Below are 16,894 nucleotides of genomic sequence, written 5' to 3'. Positions count from 1 at the left end.
TAACGCTTCTCTCATACTTTTCACCCACTTTTAAACTCGCCACCCTGCGTCAGTTGTACTGTATCAACACAGTCACCGCCGTGCTACCTAAAAAACATCCATTGCATTAACTCTGGTACACACTCGCACTGACTCACATCTTGTTCTTTAGCACCAGTATGCAAAACTCGTCTTCACCACCCGTGTCATGTCCGTGACAGTCTTCCACGTCTCACAGGCCCCTCCATACCCTACCTTTTCCCTTCAAAGTACCCTCCTTTTATGTATGCTTCGACCTAGCTTCGTTCTGGCTCATCTCCCAGCAGTCCGCATCAGCCCCCCCCCTCCCCCCCCCCCCCCCCCATCGTGTTCATCTTGCATGTGAGCCCAAAGAGTAATTCTTCCCCCCCCCCCCCCCCCCGGATTACACCACACGCACATCCTCCTTCATCTATCATTCCAAGCACCCGCTCGGCGAGTACTGAAGCCATCCAGTTTCCATTTGACCTGCACCACACAGTTGCTCAAAGCTGCTCCCCACCCCGTCACTACGTACCCCCCTTAGGTTTTCCAACCCTTTCCATCATCATCGTCGAGCCTCACCTCAATGGCAACTTCCGAGATGTCTTGCCCTCCGCACTTCACACCATCAAACCTGTTCACGGAGGCCGATTTGGCTTGGGACACCCAATCGGCCCCTCCGACTTGCATCGACTTGCGTCTCGTCAAGACACATGAGGAAGAAACGTCTCATGATATCCTTGCTGACCTAGAGGCTGTCACCCCGCGCCTGCAAGCAGTTCAACTTTCTCCGCTCTCAGATTTCTCGCTCGAAGCTTCGCCTTCTCAGCAAGACATAATGAGTACACACTTCCACCGACGTCCACATGTGCAGCACCAACATTCTGGCACTGCGCACGAGGCGACTACTATTCACGCCATCGACTGGCCAAGTCCCACACGCCTACCTCCGCAATCTTTCCAGGTCAAAGCGGAATTGAGCTCTCCGACGGATGTAGCGTATGGAAGTTTTATCGCGTCAAACACACCATTAGTATCTATTTCAGCCATGAGTGCGAAAGAGGAAGTGTCATTGCCCATCATCGACGACGGACGTGTCCTGTTTACTCGCAACCTGAATCGGGGCCCGACAACTCCCCTTTCGAAGAAGAAGCGCATTTCGAAATCGCGTCGCTCGCGGCAAAATGCAACTCCACAGCCGAGTCGGTTCTGTCACATTTGTGCCCGAACTCAGAAAAGCCGAAAGATGTTTTGCGCCAACCTGACCACGGAGAAAAAGTGCCGCAAGGCTGTGTGTGAACCATGTTTTAAGGAGCTGAGGTGGAACTTTGAGAAGGCTTTGGAGGGAAGGGAGAAGTGGCATTGCCCCCACTGCAGAGGCATGTGTGAGAGTGTGCCAAGAGCAAGATGTCACATTTATACTAAGACTAACGAGAAGAGGAAGGCCTCAAAGCGCTTGTAACTTGGGGAACTCATTTTAACTCTGGTTCCAGTTTGCTTTGACTCCGCATCTTCTCTGTAAGGGGCGCTCTTGTCGCAATTCTTGGGTGCTGGCTAGCTTCATGATGGGCTCAGTAGTCACCGTATAGGCACAAGGGTTTCAGCAAGGCCTGCGAAGGACACATGGGACTCCTCGCGGCGAATTATAAACTGTTACCTAACCTTTTTTGTACAGCATCACCGAGTCGAAATTTAATTATTACCATTGCACCGCACGTACACGCAAATAGACACGAACTGCTCTAAATACCATACTTGTCTGACCAGGATGTATCGCTGAAGCACCGGCATGAGCTCTCTTGAAGCAAGTTGTGGGTAGCATCAAATGCACGTTTGCAACTTGACGTCCATTTCCAAATGCCTCTAGTGTCTATCCGACGAAGCGTTAGCAAACATAAAAATCTGTGTTTTTTTTTCTTTTCAACTTTGATGGCCACGGTTTCTATTTTTCTTTAGTAGATTGAGTCATCTTTAAATTTTTCTAAAGTTAGAGACGGGTAGGAAGCCCTCAACGCAATGTTTATAAAGTATGCTACTGGTATAAAATTGGCTTAAAGAGAAATGCGTACTGTAAGCCTTTTTTTTCCTTCAACACCTTCATGAGCATCAACGAGTTGGTTTTAGCTGGAATCGACAAGCAAATGCTTTACCCGTGGTGATGGCCCTCTTGTTTAAACAAACAGAATTGAAATGGCGAGTAGGGTTGTCTAGAAAAAAATAGAAAAACTTTTGTCCTCATTTCAGAAGTAACAGTCCAATAGACACTAGACGACATTTCATGAAGTCTTTGTCACTGATCGATAAGTTTTGATCCCTCATTGCTTCCTTTCGGTCAGAAGCGCGGGGAAAATCGGCCTCTACAGAAATCTTTCGGATTGCATTGTCGTATAGGACTTCGTCTGAAGGAACATCAGTAAGATTAGGTTGTCCATGGTGAGCGCTCCACTGTACTCAACCCCTTCTAAAATTTCTGAGAACCAGATACGCCGTCAGAAAGAGGTTTGGGTCTTTTATTCCGGGACACACGGTTCGTTTGTACCCCCGTAATTGAACCTGAGGGAATCTGGCGCTAATTCAATTACGACAAAAAGGAAACTACTGATTTTACGTCCGCCCACAGCTACGCCCTTTGCTGTACTGTAGAAAAAGGGAAATTGGAATAAGTTGCGCTACAATTTCTGCATAGGCACAAAATCAAAACGTTTTAGAGCTTATACAGTACCCTTGGTATGCTTCGCTCGGTAGGGTAGAAGCAATATTACAATAAGAGGTAGAAAATCGCCTCAATAAATAGAGGTCTACATGTTTCTTTATCTGGTACTTTTCAAAGCTGTAGCAGTTCGAGCGCTGTGTAGGAGTCCATGAGGGAATTCAAAGTGGCATTTCGGTTGGGTCCGATTCATGAAAATGCGGAGATCAGCCATATCTAAATACAATACAGTACTGTACAGCCTCCGTAAGTTGATTGGCAGTTGGTTTTTTTTTACACCAAATCTCATCACAGATCTTAGAGAGTAGCCAACATGGGCGTCACAAATGGTCAAAGGGAATGCATGCAAAAACGACACCTCGACCGCAATACGAGCAGGGCATCGATTCCTGTGCTAGAATTGAGCCTCGCAACTTGGTTCTACAGAGGACTGAAAGCCCTGCTGCTTTTCTCACTGTAAATTAAGCCGTATCGCCGCTTAATGCGTGCTGCGTTTTTCGCTGTCCCATCACACTCTTTAAAGAGGTTCCTTGATAAGGAGAAGGATTGCGCAATGTTTAAAGACTTTAGGTTTTTGCAACACGTATGGTACAGAGGATTTACAGCACGAAGAATGATGAAGCGGAGCGAACCGTGTATTTGGGAATGACCGTGAGCCGGCAAGGAGTCTTTTGGCCTACCGTATCTTGATTGTTAAAGGACCTTACTCGTAGTTCCGCATGTTTCCGTGGGCCGATCCAGAGACGCATCGGCATATGTTGACAGCATATGGTGCGGAAAGGAAGCGTAACTGATTTGACGCAGCTCGGTGCGGAACGACGTTGAGGGGAAATACGTATCGGAATATGTATGGCTTGTTTTCGCGCGTTTTCGGCATGAGATGAAGTGGGGACAGCTTCCCCAGCCTTCCGTGCTAGTGAATATCTACGATACTCGTACTGCATGGGGGATTTTACTGTACGTATAACGTCATGCATATTGCGTGGATGTCGGGAACACCGTGACATGAGGCATCAGGTGGTGCAGAAAGAGCGTAGTGCCGACAGTCTGCAGTATCATAAGAGATTTGAAATCCAGCACTGGACCAGTCCAGCGCTGGTATCCTGCAAGGTGAACTTTACGAAATCAGCAGTTGTTCTGAGAACGGACGGGGGACCATCTAGAGCGGGAAACTACCTTATGTAAGGGTCTGTAGACATGGAAATGAACAATTGAGCAAGGTACTCACGCTTTGCTACAGTGCCGCTCAGGACCGCCTCGGCCTGCGGCACAAACAAGGTGCTTTTAAGGGTCTTATTCGACACTATGTTCGTCATAGAGTGCAGGTGCTGCCCTGAGAGGTTGGCATGGTTTCGATGATCGGCATGAGATGGTGAAAGTGGTTGAGCTTCCAGAAAATCAGTGACAAGGGCTTGTACACGTACAGTATCTCTCGAAGTGTCTAAGACTGCGGAAGGTACCCTGCCACACTCGTTGTTGAGATTGGGAGCGTGACATACTCACATGCGGCCGCAGCTGCATTCCCGGGCCCATAACTGTACAAAAACGAGCCTCCCTCAACTCGTTTTTTTAACTCGTCATTCCGCTACATTTCAGGCGTCCGACCTGTAATTCTTTACAGATCTGTACTGCACATATCTGTTAAATTACAGCGGCTCACAGAGACCCTGTCCACGGACCTGTACAACCTCCCGAGACATATCATCACAGCATATGCGCCGGTTGTTACGCTGTTCCGTCTAACCTAACGATCATACGGTACATCCGAATACGTACCGTGCAGATGCAGTACAAAGTTTGTAGTTTGTACTACAAACCATTGATACAGCACATCTTCGTCAAATATTAAAAGGGTTGTAGAAAAAGCTTTTCAATGTATTCTTCTCCGTCCGTGTTTGAGTCATCTTGAGGAGGTGGCATGGGGAAAGGCGCCTTGCATAGCAGCTCGATTCGTGTTGCTATGCATGGCGCCTTTTTCTCTACGTTCTCATAACAAGTTACGATAGCAGCGCAGAAAATAAGATCAAGCTCAAACACTGGCAAAGGATCTCAGTGCCGTGACCCACGTCTTGATGCTGCTCTCCGTCGTCCCCTCAGCGTCGTAGAGATACTTAAATACTTAAACGGTAAAATAAGGTTTACAGTATGGAATCCGTGATGTTGACGAATAAATTTCTGCGTTCAGTACCGCCGTGCCGAGGCAGCAATGATCATGACCTCGTCGCCGTACAGAGTACATAATAGGCATCATGTCGTCAATATTCGAAACGCCAAGATTGATCGCGTTCTCTACAACAAGGTGTGGATTTCTCCTAGCTTCTCCGCTTGAAGATGTAACTCTCATGTTTCAAAGGAGAGGGCAAAATAGAAGCCATCACGCTCACGGAACATGGTTAAAGATGTCTGTACGCTAGATGGTGTCGCGCGGTCCTTGTTCGCTTTCGATATGCTGAAAAGTGAAGTCAGTTGACGAATCGCGCTCTGGAGAAGAGTGACACCTACTGTCGAGAGGTATTGCAACTAGACTGTGCAGTGTTGTATCGATAACAACAAATCAGGAGCGAGGTGGCATCTGCAATGCGCAGAACTCGATTGCGTACCATTGTTGTACATCTTTTGACTTTCGATTCATCGTCGGAAGCGTGGAATCGGGTCCCACCTCACGGAGAAACCGATTCAAACTTTGGAAACGTTCGGCTGGTGATGTACGAAGGGTACTGTACGAAGCTCGCAACTACGCTTTAAAGCAGAAACGGCGTCCGTTGGGAAGAGCTGCGTTTCAGAAGATCTACTCGCCGCTGTGTATCACTGTGGCGCTGTGCAGTGTAGTATAATATGGTTATGTCTTTTTGTCGGTTCTTAACACCATCAAGTAACTCGGACAGTAGGTTCGCGTCCAGTGCGTGAAGCAACCATTGAGACGGTTTACAGGTGTGCTGATATATGTAGCCATGCTAATATCTCTAGCTGTGAACAGCTAGAGATATTAGCATGGCTGTGAACAGCTAGAGATATTAGCATGGCTACATATATCAGTTGATACCGACAACAGAGCACTTCACATGAAGTGCTCTGTTGTCGGGATCAACTGGAACACAAGGCAGGGCAAGTCACGCCATTGTTTTCATAATGAGCATAAACATGCACTGCTGCTGAGACTGACTTCGCAGGTCATCAGTGCAAGCCAGTAGGTCCACGCCTACCATACGGCGGTACAGTACAGTACTTCGCATTTACGGTGCAGTGCCGTACAGTCATTTTTTGCTCTTCGAAGTGATTCGCTTTGTAAAAGCTACTGGCAATTGTGGGTGGATTCTTTCATAAGACAAAAAATGGGAAGATGTACTTCTTAGACAAGATTCAGAGGTGCTGACATCAGCACTTCCATTTTGAAACACACTTTCGCAATGTACAATAGCGATGCAGCCATGTCCGTTTGGAACGCGGAGCTTCGTGCCTACCGGATAGAGAAACCCATACCGTAGATATACTGTACCCAAGGGTACTGTACAGCAACGTGCAGTACGTAGATGTTGGTGATCGAAGTGAAAATGTTGCTATGAAGAACTGTTGACAAACTTGCGGCGTCCCGAAATGCTTCGTGATCAAAAGTTTTAGTTTCCAACTCCGGATTCCGTACGCACTGTTGACTTCAAGTGAGCTCAACCTGCGCATCCATTTTCTACGTAGAACGATGAATTCATTTTCACTCAAGCTCATCTTTGCTATACAGTATTGAGAAGAGTACGTGGGCTTGGGCGAAGTGCCTCTGATGTCATATTCAGGGGGGGTAGACTTTATATCATTTTCAGGGAAGAAAGTTCTCTTTTGACTCACACGTGTCCACCTGTCCTAGCTGTGTGACGAGTCCAACAAGGACAGCATAGAAGACATGCAGTAAAACGCTGTAATGCAATTCAGAACACAAGAGCGGAAGCGAACATGTCATTGCAAAGCTTTTAATCGCAGCTGCACCTTGGGATATGGCGATTTCACCAGTACGTACCAACCTCAGGCAAGTGCGTCTCTGTAGACAAGTCTAGCGAGCCTGCTCAGTTGATATTTCAATCGGATCCCGCACCTCATTCACAAGAGAAACGTAGCCTGCCGTAACAGGAAAAAAAGAACGAATGCTACTCCGAAAATCGCAGAAACCTCTCCCAACTTCACTGCCATTGCGTGAATTTCTGTTTTAGATCAACTCGGGTAAAATGCTGGCGGTCCACCTGAAAGAAGCTGAAAAGGCCAAACAGAAGCTTAGACCCCAGCTTTGTACGTACCGAAAAAATTCAGTCCATACAAAATGCATATGCCGATAACTCTGTCTTGCCCAATTCCCAAACAACTAACTTGTTTTGTATAGTGCAGGGAGAGCGAAATGTGATCAGGGCCGCTGAGAAATACAGCGACATCCTTCTGACCACGATTAACGAAGACGTTTCATGTGTATGTCATTTGCGTTGGTGTCCTTCTTCCCACCCCGTCGACCTCAGCATGTGCCATTCTTGTTCTACTGACCTTTCATTCAGTGTTGTTTTCGTATTCGATACCGTGTCACCGCAATACTAGGCATACGTAGCGCAACGACAAATTGAACTTGAGCTTCGTAACGTAGAGAGACTTCTTGTCGCCAATGCAAATCAGAACGCGCAGTGGATGACACTGCTGGATCGCCTCACTCGTGAGCTTAAAGAATTGGGCGATGTCAGCAACTGGCTTGAGCACCTGGAGGCTGCGGCAACAGAAATAAACGAGATCTCGAAATCTCTGTGACCACTTTTAGGTTAAGTGGATATTCGCGGGGCCAAGACAAAGAACCTTCATGTCCTCTTTCCGCTGACGTCATCATCTCAAGACAGTCCTGCCTCATAAGTTAGAAGGGGTCTCACCAGGAGTATAGGAGCACGGCCAGAGGCATGTTAGTCCTGTCTAAACATGGGATGCTAGTTTCTTTGTCTGCGTAACAGATAGAAAGCCCCTGCTTCAGACATCACAGCAATCTCCTCAGACCCGTCATTACGTCGGGTAATGCCGGTTAGCCGTACATCTCCCCTGAACCCAAACGCCCGTCTGGGGCTTTTCGTGTTTGCCCCTGACATCATAAGAGACTCAGATCCAGTCGCAGTACTTTTCAGATGATCTGCCATCTTAGCACTCCACGCACCGCACGCCACCTCGTTATCAACGCTACACACGTAAACCATACCTGGTATCTCCTGACTGAGCTTTATTCCCGCACACTCGTACTTGAGACAGCTCGGCCATCTTTCCCGTGCAGTCATTGACCTGGTGTCAAAAATGTGTACAGTTCGATCCATTCCTGCTGCAGCAACGACGTTTCCATCCGCGGAAACATCCAAACAAAGCAGATTCCCGGTACCAGCGGGCTTTCTCCCGATGCATGATCCACGTTCTCCGGCCCTAAAGTCATAAAATGACAAGTTATGACCCTCTGCCACGGCTATCGTGTTATTCTCGTTGCAAAACCCGATAGCCCCGGGAGTGAGAATACTATGTACAGTGCGGACAGCTACGTTGCGGTCAAATAGCGTGATGTCTCGAAAAAATTGGCGTGCTATGACCGCAACGTTCGGGTCGTTCTGCTTCAATGCAACTCCCGCCCATCCGGGATCTCCGCTCGACAAAGATGTCGGAGACAGAACAAACGAATCAGATTCAGATTCTGTAACGATTTCCTTCGCATTCATGTTCGAAGAAGAACTCGCCCTCGCTGATGTGATGACACATCTGCCGTACATATCAACAGATGCAAGCCTGGTCTCATCAGCAATCACAGATTGCACCTCGGTCTGATGCGTGCAATGTGGAACGCACTTGCTGGCGGTTAGGGACGAGAAAGGCTTTGGTACAATGTATTCATCTGCAATTGCAGAAGACACAGCATCTGTGACCGACGAGTTCGCATCTTTGGCAACTGTCCGGACGCGGCTCTCGTTCTCCTGGTCCTCTGGTCTGGTTCTCTTCCGAGTTGGATGACATTGAAGCTTGAAAACACTACGACGAGAAGCAAACGCAAATGACCCGTCGCCACAGGCTGTGAGGCGACTGGCTTGTTGGCCAGCTGCTGAGAGAGGAAGCGTGATGGTATCGGCACTCAGCAAGCCGCGAAAGAGATCATGTCTCCCTATCACCGGAGCTTGCACGAAATCTTGAGCTGCGGATGAAGACCCTTTCATAAAGCGTGAGATCGGTGTTCCTTCCTATTTCAGGGGCACAACGGGAACTGGATCTGAGACGGCGGATCGCCGTGCGACGTCACACGTGATAGTGAGGACACGACAAGGGGGGCGCAAATGAAGTCTAAAAGGCTGGCAAAAAAAGGCATCTAGGCTGTGTTATTATCGGTTCCCATATTGACAAAGTCTAGCGACATCATCAACCATGCTACCCTGCGGGGTCGAGCTCGCCCGGCAGACCACTACGTTCTAGTCATTCCACCCTACCTATATCCTGAATAAGTGACGTTTAATTGGTCTTTTGCGGACGGCGACAATAACAACACATGGCTTTCTGTGCTCAAAACGCGAGATATGAAAGCCATTTTTGATGCTATATGGCTGGTTTAGTAGCTCCACTATCATGTACAGCGGCAAGATTTAAATCTGCAGATGACAACCAAGTACGCCGTACGGACTTTCTCTACCGGAGATGGCGGAAGCGATGTGCATAGGTAATATTCACGAGCATAGTGTAAGCTTTACCGTATGAAGCGAGCACTAAACTTTTGAGGCAGGAGGTGAAACACAATGTTGGCGCACTCCCAAGGACAAGCCAGACACGAAGTCGTAGGATTACGCGCCAGCAGACTTGTCGGCAGCACTTGGTTCGGTCGCATCTTCTACGGGAGCTACTGCCTCTGTGACGGCCGCCGCTACTTTTCCAGTAGTATCTATCACAGTCTCGGGTGTACCGGCAGCGCTTTCGATAGCGGCGTCGACGGCAGCATTGATAGTCTCGGCGGTTTCGTCAAGCAACTCGGTGACCGCCTCCAGAACAGGCTGCTCTTCGGACACCTCCCCCGCCACCTGCTCTTCCTCCTTTTCTTCTTCATCGCCGCCTTCTACTGGGACGGTAACAGACAATGGAATTGATCTGTGTTCAATCTTGCTGTCCATAATTGGATTGCCGCCACCGAAAATGCGTGTTGAAGACGACTTCGAGGAGCTCCACATCGGAACGATCTCGTCGACACCCTCGAGCTGCGCCTCGATCCCCCCGCCTCGCTTGGTCTTATTCCATGTGACGGAAGGGTCGCGGGCTTTGTTGAGCAAGGCGGCGGTGCATACGCCCACGGCCGCAGCCATGGCTCCAATGAGCGGATAGACCTCGGGTTTGAGCCATACCTTCCGGAACGAAGCCCAGTTATTTGCCATGGAAGAGGATTCAGTGGTACGCCGTAGATGTGAGAGAAATGAGCGGAGATGTGAGCAGAGGGGCGATGGCCTATTGCAAGTCGGCGGCAAAGAACAAGTGCATCTGCTATCAAAACCCTGCGGTCCAGGTAGAAAAGTGTTCACATCATACCGACTGGACCGCACTGCTGCAGAATGGATCTCTGCAATCACACCGCACCCCTTACCGCTCCAGCAGGGCCCTTCGCCAGTGGTCAAATATACCCTCAATCTGTCCGCAAATGGCTGCACGTGGGCATCGTGTACACCATGGACACGTGGTATATCTGTATATGTTGTATTAAGAGCTGCTGTTCACCCGTACTGGGGGCAATGGGAACATGCCAAGTGGTCCTCTCTGCGATACGAATCCATCCCGAGATACACACGTGTGCCCGATGTCAAGAGGTCTTCGAGATTCAGAGTTGAGAAGCAGCATGGGTGACTACCAAGGGTAGTATCGCAGGCAAACCTCCCTTTCACGTCAACGAAGAAACGACATCGCAACGGTACATTCTCAACAGGGGTTAACTCCGGATTCTATTTCTTCTCTTCTCGCAGATTCCGTCAGATAATCAGATCTTACCCAGCATTCCACACCGCACCCATCTCACCCCCGCCAAGCCTCATTCACCTCACCGCCGTTCACCTCACCGCACTCATTTCACCAGCAATGTTCCGCCCGGCATTTGTTCCAACCACTGCACCATCAGTCAGAAACTCTGGCACATCACTGAGTCGGTCATCCTTTCTGTCTCTACGCAATCCTGCTAAATTCTGCAATCAGGCGATACGCTCATCTCGTCTTCATGTTCACACTGCCCCCTTGAAAAGCTCCACAGTCGTGTCTGCAGTCGCTGCCCAGCCTCTCACTGGCAAACGGGTGCTCGTTATCGGCGGAACTCGCTTCTCTGGTTTGTACCTAGTCCACGAGCTCGCCAACCGTGGCGCCAACGTCGTTGTCCTCAACAGAGGGTCGAAGCCTGTCGGAGACCCATCATTGAAAGTTCCTGGAGAGACCGACGAGCACTTCAAAGAACGAAACGACCGCACTACTCAGATCGTTGCGGACCGCACCGATGCTGAAGCTCTCACTTCAGCCCTCGCAAGCGAAAAGTTTGATGTCATCTTCGACAACAACGGTCGCGAGCTCTCCGATTCCAAGCCCCTCGCCGACCTCGCAAAGAAGATGGACGCCCATTTCGTCTACATGTCTTCTGCAGGTGTTTATTTGAAAGCCCCTGTGATGCCTCACATCGAGGGCGACGAGGTGGACCCAAATTGCCGTCACAAGGGAAAACTCAACACCGAAGACTATCTTCGTGAAACAGATGTTACATACACTGCCATTAGACCAACTTATATCTACGGAGCAGGAAATTACAACCCTTTGGATCAGTGGTTCTTCGAACGTCTTGACAAGGGAATGCCGATTTGCGTCCCTGGTCACGGCGCCCACCTTACCGGGCTCGGCCATGTGCGCGATCTGGCCGCAGCGATGGCCGCATGCGCATGCAACCCAGTCTCCTTCGGTCAAGTTTACAACGTTCAAGACCGTAGAGCAGTGACCTTTGATGGTGTGGCCAGGTTGTGCGCAAAGGCTATGGGCAAGCCAGAACCAGAGATCATCCACTACAATCCAAAGGATATGGACTTCGGGAAAAAGAAGGCTTTCCCATTCCGCCCACAACACTTTTTCTGTTCTCCCAACAAAGCGTTGCGAGAGCTGGACTGGGAGGTGGAATATGATTTAATGGCAGGGTTGAAGGATGCGTATGAGAACGACTTCCTTTTGAAAAAGGAGAGGGGCGGCCTAAAGAACGATTTCACAACTGATGATATTATTCTCAGCACTGTGAAGGGCGCCTCAGTGGTCTGAATACTACCTGCAGTCGATAATAGCGCGAGTTAATATTTCGCCACTCCAGGACCGCAATTTCTTTTGGGACCGAAGAGTTCAAGTTCATCAAGTGCGGCATTTTATGTATATTGGTCGCGTTATGGGTAATTGCCTTCTCTGCTAGTTAGAGTGAATGCAAACATTCCATGTTAATAGAAATCTCTTTTTTCCTTTACAGTCCGAGCAATATACTAGTTCAGTCCAGAATCCGTGCTTCAGGCGAAGGGACAATGCGTTGGCATCGTTACTGTTTGGACATAGGAATGGGAAGGGATATGATATGGTTGGATATGGGCTGCCTGACCTTTGTTCTTCGGGGACATCCATACAGAATAAGAGTCCTCGAAAAAGGACATGTACATGCGTATCGGCTTCAAAGCTGACTAAAAGAAAGCGAATGTGTCAAACGCTGCGGACAGCGTGCTTTTGAAGATTTCAAAAGAACAAAAAGAAACTTCTGACATCTTCAGCTCTCAGTAAGGAGAGAGACATTTTCTCCAATATCGTTCAAATTTTGATCACGTCTGTGTTTCGAGAGCAAGCAGAACACAGTAGACTCTCCAGATAATGACGATGCTGACTTTAGCATCCGAAGAGGAAATACCAGAAATGCCCACAAACAGACATTTTAAAAAGTAAAAATACGAAGAACATGGGCTCTCGCAACATTTGAATGAAATATAAACTCATATTCGCTGCAGCAGCTGGTCTTTTGTCTAGCGGTTACCATCAAAGGGGAAACTTCAAAGCACAATCTGCCTCTGTCGACGTCGAAGTCTTGAATGGTAAAAAATTCTCTGTGGACAAATGAGAGATTCAGGAACGCGACCTTGGAGTGCACATACCCACCGAGAGAGCTGACCGACAAACAAAATCTCTTGCAAGACATAGACATATCTAAGAAATAGAAGAGAGGTAACCTAGTCTGTGTTTTTTTCCTAGCATAGTTTATGAGCGTTCCAAAACAACACCGTTCTTCTGAGAGCTTAGTGTACAGCTCACCCCCTCCCATGCTTGCAACAACATATTCTGCTTGAAGAGCTATCCACCTAACTACTATATCCACCCCTCGACTACGCGACAAGCCCAACGCTATCTCTGGGCTTGAACAAGGCGAACCTAGCGATGTTGGGAAGAGGGATCTTAGTTTCTTTTATACTTGTTTCAACTCTTGTATTTCCCTTTTCCCATGCATTCTCCAAGCAAGAACTCCTTCGACAATCCCACTTTCAAACCGTCCAATCTCAATCAGCGAGAAATTTCATCGACCAGTCCGAACATGAGCAAACACATGTCCTTCTTCAGGAAGATGGAGCTGTTGACGCCCTCAAAATTTTCTTGCTACAACTGCCGGACGGTTTGACCAGCAATGATGTGATTTTCTCCCAAACAAGTTCAGACGCGAATGTTCTCGATGTATCAGGCAACGACAACCTGGTTATCTCTTCATCAAACGGTGCAACCCTCAACGTCACTTGCGCATTATCATTCGACTCCTCGGTCGGGAAAACGGCCTACACTCTAATCGCGATGAAGAAGATTACGAATGAAGCTGTTGGTTCTGTCACAGTTCCTTTTGTGATTGTTGGGATGACATTCTTCACAGAATCAGAGGGCGGTGCCAAAACTATTGTGTCTGGTGATGGCAACGGATATTCCGTCTCGTATGAGGAAGCTTTGAGCACTCTTCCAGATTCGAAGAAGATCAAAGCGTTCATACAGTACGCGAATGGATCCTCCTCCAGCGACTTTTCCAGTTCTTCCCTGCCTTCTATTGATACTTTGCAGTCATCAGTGGTCGGCTATACCGGACAGTTTATTCACGACACATCTATTTGTAATCCCTCAGGTGTTGGTGGACTCGATGAAACTGGACAAGTGGTGCTATCAAACGGATGCGGATATGGCTTGTATTCAGATGCGTCTGGGAGTCTTTCCTTCGGATTTGTATTCCGACCTTATAGTGCAGGAAGCGTCACAATCCGGTACTCTTGGCCCGGTATAACCTCGAACGTTGCACAGCTTTCAACACAAACCTTTGAGTTTTCCTTTGTCGTGTTTCTCACTGGATCTCCACCGGTTGCTGTCATGGATGTCTACCCACAAGAAAAAATATGGCGTCCAGAGGGTGGAGAGCTTATGCGTTGCCAAGTTATTAATGCTGTGTCCCAAAACCTATCATCTTTTAACTTAGTTGTAGAAAACGTCGGGACTCCATTTCAAGTTGTAAGTGGTTCGTATCTTTCCGAAGGAGCTCCAAACTACACAGAATCGTTAACATTCATCACTACGAGCGGGACTGGAACTGATCTTAACTGGAGCATGCAATACCGGGCCCCGACAACCGGTGCAGCAGAGGGAAATATAGAGACTGCCAAACTAATGCCGGGGTTCTCGCACTTGTTTAGTTTCGACACTCTGGCTTTGTCGATTGACACTGTTTCTCCAGACTTTGGAACCGAAGAAGGAGGAGAGACAATAACAGTCGCTGGACATTTTCCTTACTTCAACTCAGATGTTGACGGATTGTATTTCTCGGGGTACAAGCTCCCAAAACATTTCATCAAATCAACGTCGGGCTCTTCAATAGAGTTCACGCTACCTCCGAAATCAGAGCTCGGCGCAAGTTATGAATTTCTTGTCACGGTTGAAATGGGAAATGGGAAGTCAAATGAAGTCTTGTTCTCATTTATTTTGAAGGATGCTGCGGTTCGTATTTCTCAATCAGGTACGTCTGAAATCGATGAGGAAACGTACCGCGTGGGAGATTGCACTCCTGTGAGTTTTACAGCGGTTGTAACTCCATTTACGAAGCAAATTATGGGATACAAATGGTCTCTGCACCTGGCCGGTGACACCGGAAATGATCTTCTCCAATCTCCTGTATTCTCAACCTCGAATTCCTCCGCACAGACACTGGAACTGGATCCGGACTCTTTTGTAGCCGGAGCTTATACCCTCAAAATCCTTGTTAATATCATTGGAAAAGATCTGGAACGAGAAATATTGCTTCTTCGAGAGCATATTATCACCATTGGGGCTTTTATACTCAAACCCCCGGAGAGAACAATTGCATACCCAGACACCCCGCTGCGACTCTCGGCTGTTGTCATGCCCCCTGGAGATTGCTATACCGGAAACCAAACGATGATGTTCGAATGGAAAGCGTTTGGAGAAACACAATTGTTTTCTTCATTGAACGCCACAGGATCACCATCTGTCGGCAATTTCACAACAACTCCAGCTCGCCTTGGATGGGAATACGTTGTGCCAAGAGAAAGTCTGGAATATGGAAACAATTCTGTTGTATTCAAGGTATGGATGGCTGAGGATGATTCTGTTTTCGGACAGGCCATGTCCCACGTTTTTATTCAGGAGGCGGCGTTGATTCCAGTTGTTCGCTATGGAGAGGAACTTCTCACAGTCAACTACTTAACGACTCTCAAAATGTTTGCTACAGGGTCTTACGATCCTGATGTTCTTGATGAAACCCGCTCCGAGGGCCTGTCTTATGAATGGGCCTGTCAGCAGTCCGCTGCCCTCAACTTCTCCAGCTCTGCACCCTGCGTGTCATCCTTGCTCCCGGATGCCTCTGTCGCAGAATTTTCAGTCGCAATAGCAGTCTTGCAATCTCAGAGTAGCATTGCTTTTGTTCGCTACACTCTGACAGTGCGGAAAGGAATGACCCGCGTGTCTCAACCGACGGATTTGATTGTGGAGATTCAAGACAGAGGGACAATTCCATTCCTTGATGAATATGAGATTGTCCTCACCAATGATGATGGAACTGTTCAGAGCTGGGACGGAGTTAAGCATTATGAGCGATCCATTATTTCGGTGTCTACTACCTCCCAAGTTTCATGGTCATACTCGCTCGTAGAACCGTCAATTCCAAACTTTTTCTCAGAGGCAAACTTAATCGTTGGCCCACTTTTCTTTTCTGCAGAAGCCCAGGTGTTCTCTATTTCTGGAAACAAGAAAGCTCTCGGTATAGAGGCTGGGGTGCTGAAACCCCGAACAACGTATAAGTTCAAGATTTTGTTTGATGGAAGTGCAGAACATGAGGCGACGTCTGTTGTGGTCTCGATTCGGACAGCGGAGACTCCGACGATTGGGTTTTCTGTGCCCTCTGTCACGGAGGGCACTCAGAACACGACATTCACAACGACTGCGGGTGTGCCAGGCACATGGCCATCGTTTTCCTACTACTTTATCCTGACCGATCGTGACGGAAAGACCTTTTGCGTAGGGGGATGTACTGGATATGATGTCGCACATTTCCGAATAGGGAGACCAGGGACTTATACTCTATCTGCTTACATACTTGATATGCAGGGGAAGGCCTTGATTGACTTTAAGATACTACCAACGAATATCACAGTAACAGAGTCGGGAACTGACACTCAGTATCTGCACACCCTGCAGACATCATTCGAACATGGAGATGATAGCACATGGACTCAGATGGCACATGACCTGGCGCTTATCCTCCTGGAGCCGGATACCTCTCTTACCAGTATCAGAATGTTGACAGACGTTGTAGATCGTGAAGATGTAATAACATCGGAAGACGTGCTTGACGCCAGAATGCAGTCAGCTTTGAGCATATCGGCCGGATCCAGGAAAATCTTTTGCAGCTCGTTCCCGAATTCGTATCATGGAAGTGATTGCATGTCGCTGTCTTCTGATCTCATGAAACTGCCAATGTTGGACACAACGACTGTTTACAATATCATGGTGACTATCCAATGCTGTGTGGAAAACACTCCGCAACGAACAATCAACAAGATGGGACCAATGTTCCCGGTCGTTCTTGAGAATATGAACAAGGTTTCAAGGACAATAGACCAAGGTGGAAATTCGCGTCGAAGA

At 48.1% G+C, this 16,894-nt stretch overlaps 5 protein-coding genes; 3 read left to right on the top strand and 2 right to left on the bottom strand.

Annotated features, from left to right (window-relative positions):
* Positions 1-586: 586 nt before the first annotated feature.
* Positions 587-1,462, top strand: CHC_T00003911001 (hypothetical protein). The gene has a single exon (XM_005715017.1). The coding sequence runs from the start codon at positions 587-589 to the stop codon at positions 1,460-1,462; it is 876 nt and encodes a 291-aa protein (XP_005715074.1).
* Positions 1,463-1,477: 15 nt separating this feature from the next.
* Positions 1,478-1,564, bottom strand: CHC_T00003910001 (hypothetical protein). Its single transcript, XM_005715016.1, has one exon. The coding sequence runs from the start codon at positions 1,562-1,564 to the stop codon at positions 1,478-1,480; it is 87 nt and encodes a 28-aa protein (XP_005715073.1).
* Positions 1,565-6,635: 5,071 nt separating this feature from the next.
* Positions 6,636-7,643, top strand: CHC_T00003909001 (hypothetical protein). XM_005715015.1 is given in 5 exon segments: positions 6,636-6,921; positions 6,922-6,982; positions 7,074-7,156; positions 7,280-7,479; positions 7,625-7,643. 4 exon segments carry the CDS (start codon positions 6,922-6,924, stop codon positions 7,641-7,643), a joined length of 363 nt encoding a protein of 120 aa, XP_005715072.1. The 5' UTR covers positions 6,636-6,921.
* A 10-nt stretch (positions 7,644-7,653) lies between these two features.
* Positions 7,654-8,028, bottom strand: CHC_T00003908001 (hypothetical protein). Its single transcript, XM_005715014.1, has one exon. It carries the CDS (start codon positions 8,026-8,028, stop codon positions 7,654-7,656), a length of 375 nt encoding a protein of 124 aa, XP_005715071.1.
* Positions 8,029-10,795: 2,767 nt separating this feature from the next.
* Positions 10,796-12,226, top strand: CHC_T00008761001 (similar to mRNA binding protein CSP41 precursor). XM_005715013.1 is given in 2 exon segments: positions 10,796-12,001; positions 12,002-12,226. The coding sequence occupies 1 exon segment, from the start codon at positions 10,796-10,798 to the stop codon at positions 11,999-12,001; it is 1,206 nt and encodes a 401-aa protein (XP_005715070.1). The 3' UTR covers positions 12,002-12,226.
* Positions 12,227-16,894: the final 4,668 nt, after the last annotated feature.

This window comes from Chondrus crispus, genomic scaffold, assembly GCF_000350225.1.
Source record: "Chondrus crispus Stackhouse genomic scaffold, scaffold_206, whole genome shotgun sequence".
NCBI classification, from domain to species: domain Eukaryota; phylum Rhodophyta; class Florideophyceae; order Gigartinales; family Gigartinaceae; genus Chondrus; species Chondrus crispus.
This window is presented reverse-complemented; position numbering and strand designations above follow the sequence as displayed.

What these genes read in the sequence shown, in the direction of transcription:
- CHC_T00003911001 (XM_005715017.1), top strand. Translation starts at nt 587, where the DNA reads ATGGCAACTTCCGAGATGTCTTGCCCTCCGCACTTCACACCATCAAAC.
- CHC_T00003910001 (XM_005715016.1), bottom strand. Translation starts at nt 1,564, where the DNA reads ATGAAGCTAGCCAGCACCCAAGAATTGCGACAAGAGCGCCCCTTACAG.
- CHC_T00003909001 (XM_005715015.1), top strand. Translation starts at nt 6,922, where the DNA reads ATGCTGGCGGTCCACCTGAAAGAAGCTGAAAAGGCCAAACAGAAGCTT. An exon ending in GAAGCTTAGACCCCAGCTTT is followed by an intron (nt 6,983 to 7,073) that starts GTACGTACCGAA and finishes TGTTTTGTATAG; the next exon opens with TGCAGGGAGAGCGAAATGTG. An exon ending in TTAACGAAGACGTTTCATGT is followed by an intron (nt 7,157 to 7,279) that starts GTATGTCATTTG and finishes CCGCAATACTAG; the next exon opens with GCATACGTAGCGCAACGACA.
- CHC_T00003908001 (XM_005715014.1), bottom strand. Translation starts at nt 8,028, where the DNA reads ATGGATCGAACTGTACACATTTTTGACACCAGGTCAATGACTGCACGG.
- CHC_T00008761001 (XM_005715013.1), top strand. Translation starts at nt 10,796, where the DNA reads ATGTTCCGCCCGGCATTTGTTCCAACCACTGCACCATCAGTCAGAAAC.